A 16,165-nucleotide genomic window follows, 5' to 3' on the forward strand; every position below is an offset into this window, starting at 1 on the left:
CAGATGAAGCCCCTGGGATCCTACAGTGCAGTCCAGGGCCTGGCTCTCACTGCTAATACCAAAGGTGTGGTCTGCAGAGAGGTCATGTCTCAGTATGCAGCGATGCATTATGGTGGAAAGATTATTACATGTTTGGACATGACATCTCTGCAGGCTACATGAAACCAGATGCAGCAAGATGCCGATGCAGCTCTTGGTTTGATGATGTTTGGGCAGCCTGGAGTTAAACTGTAGTTTTCTGAAACTATACAAAGTCTAGAAGGTTTAGGGAATCCAGAGGGATTTAAAGTCACAAACCTACAAATGCCCATGAATTCTGTTAAATGAACAGCACTTGAACAAACTTCCTGGACTGAAGTGCCTTTGTTTTTTCACCTCCTCCAGAGAAGCACACCTAGTCCAGTTCATCAGAATCGAGACTCGTCGTCAACACTTGAAAAACAGTATGGTGCTAGTTCTCATAATGGCATAAGCAATGCTGCTGGAAATAAGCCACTGACTTTGGCTACCTCAGGTAATGAACTCTCCTCTACGGAACCTCCATGTCTCTTAGCAATAACTCTTCATTATGTGTGTTTGAGTTTTTGGGCGCTTGGGATTGAGAGCCCCTGGTGCTGCAGAGAGCTGGATGTATGGTACAGTTTCATATCGAGGTTGAATCTTCCTGGGTTAAGGAGGAGGACCTGGATTGAGGGTATAGTAGGGCTGAAAAACACAATGAAGGGAAGGGTAATTCATTGGTGGAAACATATGGGTGTGGCAGTTCAGAAAAAAGAATCACAAACCAAGATGGGCAGTGTGTTCCTTTTGGTCAGTCCTGAACACCCAGTGCGAGAAGTCCCCCTTAAGCTTTCTTCCAGCATCTGTATAGATTCAATTTACTCACATCCAACTGCATGCCCATTTGTGACCCCTCTTCTCCTCCTGATTCTCCTCGCTGCAGTTGCTGTGTGGAATGCTGGCAGACCATTGCCTCTAGCTCTTTCTCTCATCAGCACAAATAAAGGATGGAACAGATGGTCTCCCCACCCTTGGGGAAATCCTACCTCCATCTGTACCACTGTGGTGGATCCGGTTGTTCCCCAGTAATCTGAGCACATTCCCAAAGGGAACCCTGGCACAGAGAAATGAGTCAGGCCTTTCTCGGGCGTCTGGAAAGGCAGCTGTTGACTTTGTGTCTGCCACTCTCAACAATAGGGAGCTTAGCAAACCCACTACACTCCATTCAAGGGGTAGGAGCAGTTTCTCCAAAACCACTCAGAGACCCTTTATTCAGACTTCTTAGGACCAGTGAGTGCCACTTCAGCATAGCCTGCAGGAAGTGCTCTTCCACAGCTGTATCCTCATCAGACTGGCACTGTCCTTCTTCTTCTGTGCTCCCCACCCTCAGGGCCTCTGTTCTGATTAACATCCTTTCAGCAGACAAGGGCTGAAGGCAGCTCCCTCTGAAGCCAATTCTAGTCAATGCTGCAGAGTAACATAGGGTTCCCAGCTCCCCTTAGTCTCAACTATCCAAGGAAAGAAGGCCCTATCTAAATTCCATGCATGATGCATTGCTGCAGATACTTAATGAACTTCATTACTCCCCTTTCCCTCAACTTCCACATAGGTTCCTTCAGTCCCCTGACTTCCTGAATATCCACCACAGTTTTCTCCCTGCTTCCTTTTGGTTTGAGCTATGGGGAGGGGCAAGGTGTGCTGATGACAGTCTCTTTTTGGAAAGAAACTGGCTGATTCTTGCTGTGTGGTTGACTAGCTAGAGGAAAGGGCTGGGAGCAGAGAGGTTCTGGGGTTCTAATCCAAGGTGCGCATCTTATCCGGAGAAGGCACTTGAGTTGTGACAAAAATTGGGTTAAAAGCAGGACACTTGCATGTTATGTATGAACTTTTGTGAGTCAGTAAAAGGGAGCAGAGTGAACTGACAAATCTGACTTAATTCACCAACACATACAGCTATGTTCTTGGCTTCACTGTGTGATGGGCAGCCTTGCAGAGGCTGGGAGTTATTGCTTTCCCAGAATTGCCAGTTAATCTAATACAGATAGGATAGTTGAACACTCGGACATATCCCAGAGATTTAGTCTCACTAGCACTGGAAGAGATACATCATTGCTTCTGTTTAGTGACACTTTCCCTTTCCACAGGTTTTTCATATTCTTCTGGCTCCATGGCAGTTAATGGAACTCTTTCAAACAGCCCCGCCCACCTTAACCATAGTGTTGATCAAGCAGCTGCGGACGACTCTGGGAGTTTGTTTAACTCGGTAGGGTCTCGAAGCTCCACTCCACAATACCCTTCTTTGCTAATGATGCAGTCACGGAACTCTGGGCAGAACTCCCCGGCTCACCAGCACTCAGCAAGCCCCAAGTTAAATGGTGCCTCCCAGAGCATGGTAGGGGTACTGCAGTACGTGGATGCTCAGAAGATGTTTGCCGAAGGAACAAAGGGGGAACTTCAGCCTGATGCCGCCTTTTCCGATCCTGAGAATGAGGCCAAGAGAAGAATCATCTTCACAATCTCTCCTGGTACAGGAAGTATAAAACAGTCTCCGTCTAACAAGCACAGTCCCCTGACAGCAAGCATTCGGATGGACTGTGGCCAAGCATACATGCAGGATGGGAAGAAACGAGGGCGGAGGAAGAGATCCTCCACAGGGAATCTAAACATGAACTCCGGGGTGTCCCCTAAACGCAAATCCTTACCAACTGTGGCTGGACTCTTCACTCAGCCTTCAGGCTCACCACTTAATATAAACTCAATGGTAAGGAAAAGAATGATGGGAGTTGCGGTTAAATGTAGGTATGTTTGGCATGTCAGTACTGTACATTGTTACAGGTTTGGTGTTCTGGACTGTAGCATAAAAAACCCATGTGAACATGTTCCTCTAAGAGCCAACAGGTTGTTGAAAGTTACAATGATCCATTTAGTTGTAGTTACAGAATCTTTTAAGTCATCTTACCTTCCCCTCAAAAAATTATATTAAGTATTAAACAGAATCTTTAACAAAATGATTCTGATTCTCCAAGCAATCGTGAAACATGTTTGCTTATAGTGAAATCTAAATTTTACCCCGTGTAAAATAAATTAACTGACTTGAGTGCTTACGTCCCATTGACTTTAAGCAAATGCTATTCAGTAAGTGTTATCATAAAACACATGGCGGATGTTCCTAATGAGGACCTGTAGGTTGTATTCATCATGTCATCAGAAATTGATATTTGAGGTGAAATGTTCTTGCCCTATTTTCATGCATTTAACTGCCTAGTTTTATCATCTTCAAGGTCAAGTATTCAGCCATGAAAGCTCAGAAAGGCAGCCAAGCATTGTGCAGGGATTTTAGGGTTGTGACATTGAAGCATAGCATGACCCTTGGTGTTAAACACTAAGCTAGTCTGAAAGCTGAGCGTGAGTGAATATTGTCTTATGAAGTTCTTTACTAAAAGAATATTTTCATCTTTAACATTTTTTTTTCTTCCCACCCCAGGTCAATAACATTAATCAGCCTTTAGAAATAACAGCCATTTCTTCCCCTGAAAACTCCCTGAAGAACTCTCCTGTTCCCTACCAGGACAATGACCAGCCTCCAGTGCTGAAGAAAGAGAAGCCCCTGATTCAGACCAACGGTGTTCATTACTCGCCACTGACTTCGGATGAAGAACAGGGATCGGAAGATGAGCACAATAGCACCAGGTGAATAGAACTGTGTCGATGCCAGGTCAGCAGCTTTATCTGATCTGAAGATGCAGCTCTCTAGGCTAGAGTCATGGATGCAAGGCCTGGTCTGTTAGTTCTCCAAGTACAAAGATCTAACTCATGAACCCATGCTGCTTGTCAACCAGAGTTTGTTTTCAGCATTATGTATATTGTGTATTTTAGTAGCTAACATCTCTTGATAAACAGTGAAGGTGTTGGAAGGCAGAATGAGCATAGGGAACCTACTCCTAGCTGGGTTTTTAATGCTTGCAGTGGGTGGCTTTGTTTGGGAGAATGAGCATAAACTTTGCAGGAGTGCTAACTTCAGCATCCTGACCAAGTCCCACCTTTTGGGTAATTTTTGGCTAAGAAAATTCCCACTTCCATTTCAACTTGAGATAGTTCTTCACTTCCTATTCCAAACTGTTGTGTAACATTGCTCTATGTTGTTAAACACTGTCACGTTCTTCCCCATTTGTGGGTGCAGTAATTGCTCTGTGTATGTGAAGCATTTTAAGAGTAAAGGTGCTGTAAATCTGGCTACCTGAGGAAGGAAAAAAGCAATGAAAAGTTCCATGAATAAGTATTCTTGATATGTAGGTAAAATTCCATTACAACCTCTGTTCAGAGTCTGGTAGCTTATTTCTTGGTAATGATAAATTCCACTAGTACGGTGGTTCTCAGCCAGGGGTACACATACCCCTGGGTGTACACACAGGTCTTCCAGAGGGTACATCAAGTCATCTAGATATTTGCCTAGTCTTACAACAGGCTACGTAAAAAGCACTAGCAAAGTCCGTACAAACTAAAATTTCATACAGACAATGACTTGTTTATACTGCTCTATATACTATACACTGAAATGGAAGTACAACATTTATGTTCCAATTGATTTATTTTATAATTATAGGATAAAATGAGAGAGTCAGCAGTTTTTCAGTAAGAGTGTGCTGTGACAGAATGTTGGGAATCGTTAAGAAAGGGATAGATAATAAGACAGAAAATATCATATTGCCTCTCCATAAATCCATGGTATGCCCACATCTTGAATACTGTCTGCAGATGTGGTTGCCCCATCTCAAAAAAGATTTATTGGAATTGGAAAAGATTCAGAAAAGGGCAATAAAAATGATTAGGGATATGGAATGGCTGCTGTATGAGGAGAGATTAATAAGACTGGGACTTTTCATGTGGAAAAGAGACGACTAGGGCGGGATATGATAGAGGTCTATAAAATCATGATTGGTGTGGAGAAAGTAGATAAGGAAGTGTTATTTACTCCTTCTCATAACACAAGAACTAGGGGTCACCAAATGAAATTAATGGGCAGCAGGTTTAAAACAAACAAAATGAAGTATTTTTTCACACAGCGCACAGTCGTGTGGAACTCTTTGCCAGAGGATGTTGTGAAGCCCAAGACTATAATAGGGTTCAAAAAAGAACTAGATAAGTTCATGGAGGATAGGTCCATCAATGGCGATTAGACAGGATGGGCAGGGATGGTGTCCCTAACCTCTGTTTGCCGGAAGCTGGGAATGGGTAACAGAGGATGGATCACTTGATGATTACCTGTTCTATTCATTCCCTCTGGGGCACCTAGTATTGGCCACTGTTGGAAGACGGGATACTGGGCTAGATGGACCTTTGGTCTGACCAAATATGGCCGTTCTTATGACACTTTTATATTTTTATATCTGATTATGTAAGCAAGTAGTTTTTAAGTGAGGTGTAACTTGGGGGTTTGTGAGACAAATCAGACTCCTGAAATGGGTACAATAGTCTGGAAAGGTTGAGAGACAATGAACTAGTAAGTTTGCATTGTACATTTTTAAATTAGTTGGGTAGACACAGAAACCTAAAAATCAAGAGGTAAGTCATAGGGGTAACTCAGTAACAGCAAGACTTCAAGAAGCACTGTGTAAGTAATTTTCTTTTCTTACTAGAATTGAGAGGAAAATTGCAACGATATCATTGGAAAGCAAATCTCCACAGAAGACTATTGAAAATGGTAAGTTTGGGGAATGTTAACCGTCCATTTAAATGCATTGTGCTGCCTGCTGCCCTGTAGTTTTTAGACCATCAATTGATAAGCAGGCTTGTGGCATATAGCAGACATGCCTTTCAAAGCAGAGGTCTATGCTAATACAGTTCCTTCAGGGGATTGCCTTCATCACAATACAAACTTTGGGGCCATCTCTTTATAGTTGGTTGCATCAAAAGCCCTTTTAAATGTATGGGCACAGGTTGTAGTCCTGACTGTTGGCACCGGGGATAAAGCTATGGGTGGAATAAAGCATTTTAGAGGGATTCACTTTTTTCCTAGACAAGGATGCCTGACCAATTTTTGGCTAGGCTTGTGTCTGATTTGAAGGCTGATGTAATCTGCTCTTCCAATAGTCTAATCAGTCCTTCGAGATGCATTTACCTAGGGTCATAGAGGGATTAATCGCTGCTGTGAACTTTCTCCCTGTGTGTTCAGAAAGCAGAATCAGCTATTGAAATGAGTTAGTTGTTGGACAGATTTTGCTTACTGAAGATTAAATGAATTATTTATTGATGCATGCAACCCTTCTTCCAAACTAGGTGGCAGTTTAGCTGGGAGGAGACAAGCACAAACCAGTGAGAACATGAATAGCAGTAAATGGAAGTCTACCTTTTCACCAATTTCTGACATCAACCTGACCAAAACTACCGATAGCCCATTGCAGGCTGTTTCATCTCTGAGCCAGAATTCCCTGTTTGCCTTTAGGCCGTCCTCTGAGGATGGCATGGCCATCGATGCCAAAATTGCAGCACACACACGGAAAAACATCACCATGTCCTCCTCTGGGACGGACGGACTCAGCCCCAATACAAACTCCACTAATGGATCCATGTATAACGGTGGACTGACCACAGACATCGGTTTACACAGCTTTATTGATGGTGCTTCTCTTCCTCATAAGACTTCAGATGTGACGACCCTCAACTCCTCTTTGGGTTTTCAGTCACAGAGGAGCAAAGATGTGGGGATTTTGGAGACAAACCCCTTTTTGAACAAGAGGCAGCTTGAAGGCCTAGGCAGCATGAAAGGAGAAGACTTAAACCGGTCAGGGGTCAAAAGTAAAGAGATCAGTGAATTAACCATTCGTCCAGGGGCGGCTTCTGAAAAAAGTTCCTTGCAGCACAATGGCAAGGTCGGCAAAGGACGGGACCGAGATGTGGAGTTTAAAAACGGCCACAACCTTTTCATTTCTGCTGCTGCTGTATCTTCTGGTGGCCTTCTCAATGGCAAAAGCCTTTCCACTGGTGTCTCATCTGCAGGCAACCCAGCACCTTCTGTTCAGACGCACCATCCTTTCTTAAACACATTGACCACTGGATCGCAGTTCCCCCTGGGCCCCATGGCTTTGCAGGCAAACCTCAACTCGGTCACAAACGCCTCAGTATTGCAGTCCTTATTTAATTCCATGCCAGCTGCTGCCAGTCTGGTCCACGTGTCATCAGCTGCAACCAGACTGACTAACTCTCATGCTATGGGGAACTTCTCTTCTGGGGTTACAGGTGGAACAGTTGGAGGTAGGCAGAACTTTGTTTCTCTGGTATAAGGGCAGGGCTAGAGGAAAACGTGGCCATGTTTCTCTCCAGGTACCAAACCCTTTCACTTCTGCAGGAGGTGGAGCAGCTCTGCCTTGGATTGACTCTATCCTGCATCTCTCATGACTGATGGAATAATCAGCTTTCTTTCTGCTAGATGAACATAGAACTAAACATTAAAGGAAATGGGAATGCACCTCGATGTTCTGATTTCATAACGTGGTCGTGGCAGTTGTCACTATGCTGGAACTAGCTTAGGTCTCTCCCTGCAGGTCTAAAGGTTTAACGTGCCATGCTGCCCTCTCTGAACAGTTAAGGATATCTGACTTGTCAGCTTCAGTGAAGGTTGAGATTAGGACATAAGATTTCTCCCCCTCCCACCCCCACCCTCTTCCTTGTTCGTGCTGAATATCCGTATCCTTTTCAGATGAGATGCTGATGGGATTTGTGTAGGATTCGGCTGGCTCTTGAACTGACACTGATAAGAGAACGTTTCTGTGCCAGGAATGGCAAATGCCATGTGCACCTCTAGCATTCTGTGCTGCTGTTCTCGTGAGACAAACTAGTGGAAGCAGATAGGAAAGAATCTTCCTTTAACCCCGTAGTATTGGCAGGTTCAGACAGTTTCTGCCCATAATCATTCATGCACCATGTCGGGAAATCCTAACTCTCACCTCGTAGCGTTTTAGATTTGCTGGACATACACTCTCTGCCCTTGCAGCCTTGTAAGTGGGTAAGCAGGAGGAAACAGCGGTCATTTGAGTCTTCAGATAAAGAACTCTAGTGACTGGGTAATCTCATCAAAAGGTTACCCGTGTGGCGTAGAATCAAAAGTTCTGCTTTCTCTTGGGTCTGGCCATTGTTCCCCACGGCATACGCAGGCTGGCAGTCGGAAGGTAAGTGACTCTCTTGTACCTCCTGGCCTGCACCCATTATCTCTCATTGCTTGCTGCTATCTCATGCTGCATATTTTGTATGGGGCTGTAACTGCTATAATTTTTGCTTTTTTTGGCTTGTTTTGTTTCTCTCGTCACGTGTGACTGTACAAAGCCCATCTGCTGAAGCTGAGTTTTTTTTTTTCTCCTGTTTGCAGGTATTTTTAACCATGCGGTGCCTTCTGCCTCCTCTTCTCATCAGTTTGGAGCCAGTTTCAGCAGCAGTGCTGTTTCTAGCAGCACAATGCTAAGCTTAAACCCTCTGCAGGCTGTGGCCAGCACCTCATCCTTCCAGTCCCCCTCCTCTAGCTTAGTAACGTCGAGTGAGAACAGAGCTGCCCAGCACCTAAACAGAGTGCCAGTGCAGTCTGTGTTTCATACCCCTCCTCCACCCCCTCCTAACGTTTCATTACCTCCTCCTCCTCCATTACTCGCTTCTAACTCTGAGCCTGCGCTTCTGCAGAACTTGCCGTCCATCCCAGCTAACGATGCTTTTTTACCATCCTCGTCTGCTGCTTCTGTCCAATCTGCTAATGCTTCTTTGTCTATTAAGCTAGCTTCTCTTCAGCACAAAACTTCCCGTCCCTCCTTTACAGTCCATCACCCACCTCTGCCCCGTTTGGCGCTGGCACAGACCGCGCCCATGATCCCGCAGTCCAACGCAACTGGCACGTCCGCTATGTGGGTTACACTTGGCATGCAGTCTCCTTATGCTTCGCACCTTTCTGGGGTTAAGCCGCGATAAAGAGCTTGCTTAGCTAACAGTTCTTATTTTGTAAGGTAAGGCTAGAGAAAACAGGAGGTTTGTACAAGATACTAAATGACCTTCCTTTCCTTTTCAGCCAACAGCCCATAACTGAGCTTGGAAGTGGGGTGGGGACAGGTTCTTTGACATAGAGCGATCCCAGTAAAATTTGGAGAGCAGGTAATCTCAAGGCAGAGAGGGGAGACACCAAAGTGCCACGGTTTTGGGAGTCAGGATTTCTCGACACACTGAGTGCTCACGATGGTAACTCATCTGATATCCAGGAACGTTGTGTTCAGGCTGGGGTAGCAGCAATTACCGATTTACGTTATTTGAAGCAACGTTTCCTGCAGTATCATGGCTTGAATACTTTAGAAAATGTGCTGCTCTGAGAGCGTGAGAAAAATTAGGAAGAGAAGCTGATTGTTCATATTTTCCAAGCATATGTCTTGATATACAGCCCTGCAGGGGTTTGCTGCCTATTCTGCGTTTTGCAGGGTTATCTCCCTCACAACAGGGTGTGCTCCCGTTCAGGTTGGCATGTCATTACCTTGCATGGTGCTGCTGCTGTGACATTAGGTGGCAGCGTGGTAATGTTTTTGTGGCATCGTACCAAATTTGCCCTATATGGCTAACAAAGGAGAACTCAAGGTCATAGGCTACTTTTTATTTATTTATTTATTTTTCTCTTGGAAAGAGCTGAATAAGGATGATCTAGTGGAGGGTTGCAGATTTTTTTTTAATATATATATACACACCTATCTCATAGAACTGGAAGGGGCCCCGAAAGGTCATGGAGTCCAGCCCCCTGCCTTCACTAGCAGGACCAAGTACTGATTTTGCCCCAGATCCCTAAATGGCCCCCTCAAGGATTGAACTCACAACCCTGGGTTTAGCAGGCCAATGCTCACACCCCTGAGCTATCCCTCCCCCCGGGATAAACCGAGTGTTGTGGAAAATGGAGTTACAAAAGCATCCTGCTGACTCGTGTCTGCCTCATAGTGGCAACCTGATCTAATCATTCTCTGTATAATCAGCCTGTGATTATAATTTGAATTACATAAGAATAAAGCAGGAAGTCTGCTCCCCGTCCCCCATAGGTAAAGCACTAACAGATTGCGTCAGCCATCGGGCTGTTGCTTGCCTTGGTAGTCTTTGGCTTGCTAGATTGCCTATGCTAGATTAAAAGAATGAGGAGTGCTTGTGGCACCTTAGAGACTAAAACATTTATTTGAGCATAAGCTTTCGTGGGCTAAAATCCACTTCATCAGATGCATGCAATGGAAAATACAGTAGGAAGAGATATATAGATATAGATATATACACAGAGAACATGGAAAAAATGGGGGTTGCCATACCAACTCTAACGAGACTAGTCAATTAAGGTGGGCTATTAGCAGCTGGAGAAAAAAGGCACTGAATTTAGCTGTATGAAGTGGAAATCTATCAACTTCATGAAAAAACTCGTATGAAATGGGCCATCCTGATTATCACTACAAAAGTGTTTTTTTCTCCTGCTGATAATAGCCCACCTTAATGGATTAGTCTTGTTAAGAGTTTGTATGGCAACCCCCATTTTGTGTGTCTGTCTGTCCCCCTACTGTATTTTCCACTCCATGCATCTGATGAAGTGGGCTTTAGCCCACGAAAGCTTATGTCCAAATAAATTTGTTAGTCTCTAAGATGCCACAAGGACGACTCGTTCTTTTTGCTGATACAGACGAACGCGGCTACCACTCTGAAACCTGTCACTCTGCTAGGTTAGTTAGTGGAATACCCTGGGCTAAAATCTAGCCCAAGCTAAGTACGGAATGAGGCTGTGGAAGATTGAAAAACCTCTGGAAGGTGTGCGCACGCATGCATGTCAGCAAAGCAAGTGTTTAAAGAATCTTTCAGAGCAGCTGCAGAATAATATGCAGTACCAGAAAGTCACATAGTGTCATTATGCAAACCTTTGCTTCTATAATGCAGTTCAGGATTGCATAGTTAAGCCAATATTAGGCAACACCGGCCCTCCTGCAGGTCCTTGATGCTGTTGCTATCCTGTGGTACAGAAGTACATCCAGTAGAGGGTAACACCCTTTGCCTTTTGTGGCATTTGACTAAATTTCAGGACACCTCAGATTCTTGTAGATAGTGTGTTCACCATCAAATTGTTCTCCAAATGTGATCAAATCCTCACAACACCCATGTGACATAGGTAAGTTACCTCCAGATTTGCAGATGGGGGAAGCTGAAGCAGAGAGGTCAAGTAACTTGCCTAGAGCTGCAGCAGCAGTTGGTGTCAGCGTAAGATGTAAACAGTCATGAAATTTAAAGTGGAATAGGGTAGTGGCTGGAAAATAGGCTTGAGGAAACGGGGGCTGTGGATGGAAACTTGAATTTGGAGAGGAGGGGTGTGAATAGAGAATGGGAGGGATTTTTTATGAATATTTTTTTATTAGAAAATGCCAGTTTGTCAAAATTGAAACTTTTTGCTGAAAGCCATTGGTTTAGACAAAGCTGTCATCTGGAAGGTGTCTCAAGTTGCAGGGGAAGAGACCCACTCCCCAGAATAATCAGCTAGACAGGGCACTCATCTAGGATGTGGGAGATCTGGGTTTGGACAGGGTCTTGAACCTGTCTCCCACATCCCAGGTAACTGTCCTATCCACAGGGTCACTGGGTGCGGGGGCTTTCTCTGTATTTTTGGGAAAGCTTTCAAAAGGTCTTAGTTTCGTCCTGCTGCAGAACAAAACCAAACGGCGGAACCTCAACACTTTTCATTGAAGGGAATTCTTGTATTTGGGCCAGTCTAGGTGTGACTGTGGTTAAGTTTTTTTGGGTCCTTTGTTTATTTCTGCATGATGTGGGTGCAGGCACTGTGAAAATACCTTATTTTTTTTAAGTAAATCACACCTGAAATTGGGACCCCTTGTGCACTCTACAAATTCATTAGCTAGTTCCTGCCCCAAAGTGCTTCCAATCTAAATGACAAGACATTTAGGGGAGGGGAAGAGGCAGCACCAGAGAGGAGCAGCGTGTCTCCTCTATAAACACAGACGCTAGATGTAGTGCAGAGGCCTCGGAACCGTGGCCCTGGATTTGACACATGGAGGTGCCTAGGCCAGCAGATGGTGACAGTTCAACGCAGACTAATATCTAAGCCCCCGATTCAGCACGGTACTTAAGCATAGTCCTGCTCCAAAGTCCATCACTGAAGCCAATGGAAAGGCCCCAATTGACTTCCAACGGGCTTTGGCTTAGACTCCGTATGCCTGATTTAAACACATGAATAATCCCATTATCTTCAGTAGGACTACTTGTGTATTTACTTGTTGAACTGGAGCCTAAATCTAGGAACAAGGGATCAGATTTCATTATTGCACAGCCCAAGAAGGGTTGGGGTGTGATGGAAGAGACCTGTTGGGTTGTCATCTATCTCTAATTTTGACGGATATCAACACATGGATTGTTCTCCTTTCTGTCCCTGTTGATCCTGGCTAACAGAAGGTCTAAGAACTATATAGTAAATGACATTTCTGGCACACACTTGATTTGATGCATCTAATTTAGATGGGTCTCTTCCTCTCCTCCTGTCCCACAGGTAATTAGGATTTCTACCTCAACCCAATGTGACCTATGCAAGGACAACGTGGACCAACTTCACTCAGCTTCCACTGAAAGGTGCTCGCCTGGCCTGGCAGGGGTTTCTACTCTTACTACTGGACAAAGTAAACAAACAAACAAAAGACCTAAATAACAGAGAAAAGAATATTCTACTGTGAATCGGAGTTGAAAAAAAAACTGCAAAGGAAAATGCTTAAAAAAAAAAAAAGCTCCAGTTTGTATTGTCGATAGTTTAGATAAAGTATTTATCTTTTTTTAAAAATGAAAATAATTTTGGCTTATTTTATTCCATCTAAAGTCATAAAAAACTGCAACTCCTTGAAACCATTCTCTGAATAATAAAGGACTGGCACACCAGCAGAGATGTAAAGAGCCTCCTCTCGGTGCTATTTCATCCGTCAGAACTGTGCCTCTCTAGTTCAAATCCTTGGTGCTGAATTTGAGGGTTGACCAATGCCAAACCCAGTTCTCAGACAGGTCTGCTTTTATTTATTCAACTCACTCTGTTCATATACCAAAGTCCATTGGTTTACAGCAAAGCAGGAGCTACAGAGAATGGCAGTCTTTAGTTTTGGGTGGTTTTCTTTTTCTTTTTAACAGAGCTCATGGCTCAGTTATCAGGCGTTTAATATTGTTTATTACAAACCAGAATGCAATACTCCCCTCTGGAATGGCAGCTAGATTACCTGATCTGACCTGTGCAAACTCAGCTGGTTCAGACACTTTGAACAGAAGAAGCATAACTTAAGTCTAGTCCTGTTAGACTACTTCACTGGGCCCATTAAAACCTCTGGTGGTGCTCCAGTCACTGTGAATTTCAGTAGCTAGACTGTTAACTTGTTTTGGGGGGTCATTTGGCATATGAACAGGGTGCATAATCACTGGTGTTGGTCAGGCCCTTTTTAACAATATTGGGAAGATTGAAAACCGAGCTTCTATGCTGGGGCAGATAGCAGCAGATTTTCTCCGCTTGTTGTTTTTGTTGAAGTACAATGTATTTTGTTAGTAAGGTTTTGATACTTGATTCCGAAATGGCTCAGCCGTGTACATTTTATTGACTTCTAAGTGCATTCGCTTTTGTATTTCTTTGCTTTTAATAGGTTTAAATGGTAGTTCACAAAAACACCACAATCTAGCTTAACTTGCTGCCACACTATCAAACTGGTGCATTTTGAATTGTATTGTGACTTGGTGTTCTGTGTACAGAAAAGTGTCGCTCCGAGCAGTGACCGTATTTTATAGACGTGATGAAAATTTATAAATTTCATAAACTTTATTCAGTTTATTTTTTAGGTTGTGTGATGCACAGTAAACTTGTAAAAAGAGGTTTTTATTTATTCAAGTGCACAAAATGGGGAGGAGGATCCATTACTTCATAAACTTCGATCTGCAGCATAGACTGGACCAAGCGCCGATAAAGGAAACCACAATAACAGAAGGGGGATCGCGACAGCAAAGTGACACGATTCAGAGCACACCGGTGCTAAAGTGAACCTTTTGGCCTAAGTTCTGTCTGGGGAGATACGGTCGTATTGCATCAGAGGCACTTGGTATCCTTCAGTCCATTCCAGCCAGGTTCATAGCTCTCTAATTACAGCCTCTAACCTCCAGCAAGCAGCCATTCACTAGAGAGTTGAGCTCTCCCTTACCAACTCCCTAGTGTGGTTTCCCTTTGTCACAAACTGCTGGGCTTCGTGAATCAGTTGCCTAATTGCACTCGGAGCAGGCCAAATATCTCGTCACACTCTTGTGCTGTGCTTCCGTGGCTGGTTTGATCTGTGTCTCCATGAGTACTATGCTGGTTCTTGTGTCCAATGGAGCTGGTGGACATGTTCTCCTACTTTCCTATTCTCGCTAGCTCCTTCCTCTCCCCACGGGAGTGAATTTGTCCTGGAAAGGTGCAGTGTCCTGATTAACAATGCCCACCTTCAATGTATTTCAAATTGGCTGCTTCCCTCTAGACCATGTAGCGGGCAGTGGCATAGAAGTTGACCAGCTCAGTTACCCTATCCGCTCCTGAGTGTCTCGGCCTCTCCAAAAGGTGCCCCCCGTGTGCAGAAACTATTAATGTAACTTTGCCTTATTATTGATCACTAAAAGGGACTGATCCTTATTCCTCATCTCCAGGAATATTTGTAATCATTTTCTGGTTTGCGCATGGGAGCGGAGAGGGAGGAAGTGATACATCCAGCTGGATTCCTAGCAAAGTAATGCTCAGGGAGTGGCCGCTGAGAGACATCCAGTAGCTTCTAGTGGAAGCCATAAACAGTTATGTCCTGGAATCCAGGAAAACACGTAACCCAGTTATTGTTCAGCTGTGAATTGGGCAACTCCAGCCTGATCCAGATCTTTGGGTAACTGAAAGGTGCAGGGCCTTCTCAGCAGGTTTAATCCCAATTAAAGGCAACAAAATGCAATCTCAGGTCTTTGGAGGATTAAAAAAAAGAAGTAGGTAGTGAAATAGTGTGAACTGCTCAAGGGCCCTAGCTTTGCCCCTCTATATGCCTCAGTTACGCCGATCGAGGCTCGTCAACATCCCTGATTTAAGAGCTGGGCGGGAAATGCATGATGTCACTTGAGCCAGTCTGCTTTCACCAGATAACCAATTCCCATCCTGGCCAGGTGCAATGGGGGCAAGACCTAGCCATTATCCTCTTACAGCACATGGCCTCTTCAGCCCTGTTGTTCTGCTAAAGGGTTTAATGAGAACCTTTGTTGTATTGTGAGTTTCAAACACGCTTCTGGGGGCAGTTATACCTGCAGGGATTCCAGAACTTCTCTGTCTTTGTTAGCTTCTGCCTTTAAATTTGACTGTTGCAGCCTTCTGTGTTCTGTGCACATTGCTTGCTTGTGGATTTTGTCTTCTCAGTAATCTCAGCTGAGTTCGACTTCTGGGTAAGAGTCAGGCAGGGCAGGGAAATGGGGCAGGTAAGGCTATGGAATTCTGGTGCTTCTCACCAAAAGGCCCCTTTTTCTCTCTGTCGCAGCCTGGGAATTTCCACTTTTCCATGGAGAAATTGGGAAATAGATTCTTAAAGTTTTGGGGAGTTACATGATGCACTGGGGTCAGGCAAGAGACCTGGGTCTTACTCCCAGCTCTTTCCCTTACTCACTGTAATCTTGGGCAAGTTGGTTCAGCATCTCCTTCTGTTTCCCCATCAGTAAAACCGGGAGGATACTTGCCTTGCTTCATAAAGTGCTTTGAGATCTCTGGGTGAAAAGCTCCATGTAAGCGTGAAGCATTAATAAAGATCTAATCTGCATGGCTGGAAATTTGGATATTTGTGACCTTAGCAAGAAAGCTCAGTGCCAGAGGTGTGAGACTTGTTCTCAGTAACCTGAGGTGGTACTTTATTTATTTAATATTATTTAAGCCACAATGTGAAGTGCAGGAAAGGAATTCTTTCTGATTTACACTTTCCTACGCCCGGCCCAGTCATTCTACTACTGTCACAAATGTTCCTTCTCATCTGCATTGCTGCTGCTGGCAAGGGGACTCATAATGAAGCTAAAATGCATTTTGTAGCATCTGCCAAAAAATTGAACTTCCCGAGTGTGTTGAGCTGAGCCTGTGTGGCCCTTTGTGAAAAAGCGAGGTGGCGGGTAG

At 44.3% G+C, this 16,165-nt stretch overlaps 1 protein-coding gene across 5 annotated transcripts in view; it reads left to right on the forward strand.

Moving 5' to 3' along the window:
- Positions 1–13,834, forward strand: part of DOT1L (DOT1 like histone lysine methyltransferase) — a 93,135-nt gene extending 79,301 nt beyond the window's left edge. For 3 of the 5 annotated variants that reach the window (XM_054013353.1, XM_054013351.1, XM_054013352.1), the window contains exons 23-28: positions 385–514; positions 2,145–2,761; positions 3,485–3,690; positions 5,637–5,701; positions 6,277–7,251; positions 12,536–13,834. In XM_054013353.1, the coding sequence (XP_053869328.1) occupies positions 385–514; positions 2,145–2,761; positions 3,485–3,690; positions 5,637–5,701; positions 6,277–7,251; positions 12,536–12,543 (2,001 nt within the window). In that variant the 3' untranslated portion in view covers positions 12,544–13,834. Of the gene's footprint in view, positions 1–384; positions 515–2,144; positions 2,762–3,484; positions 3,691–5,636; positions 5,702–6,276; positions 7,252–8,362; positions 9,561–12,535 lie in introns of those variants that run through there. The other 2 variants (XM_054013355.1, XM_054013354.1) reach the window with 2 other exon arrangements.
- Positions 13,835–16,165: the final 2,331 nt, after the last annotated feature.

Source organism: Malaclemys terrapin, chromosome 24 (genome assembly GCF_027887155.1).
Source record: "Malaclemys terrapin pileata isolate rMalTer1 chromosome 24, rMalTer1.hap1, whole genome shotgun sequence".
Classification (NCBI taxonomy): domain Eukaryota; kingdom Metazoa; phylum Chordata; order Testudines; family Emydidae; genus Malaclemys; species Malaclemys terrapin.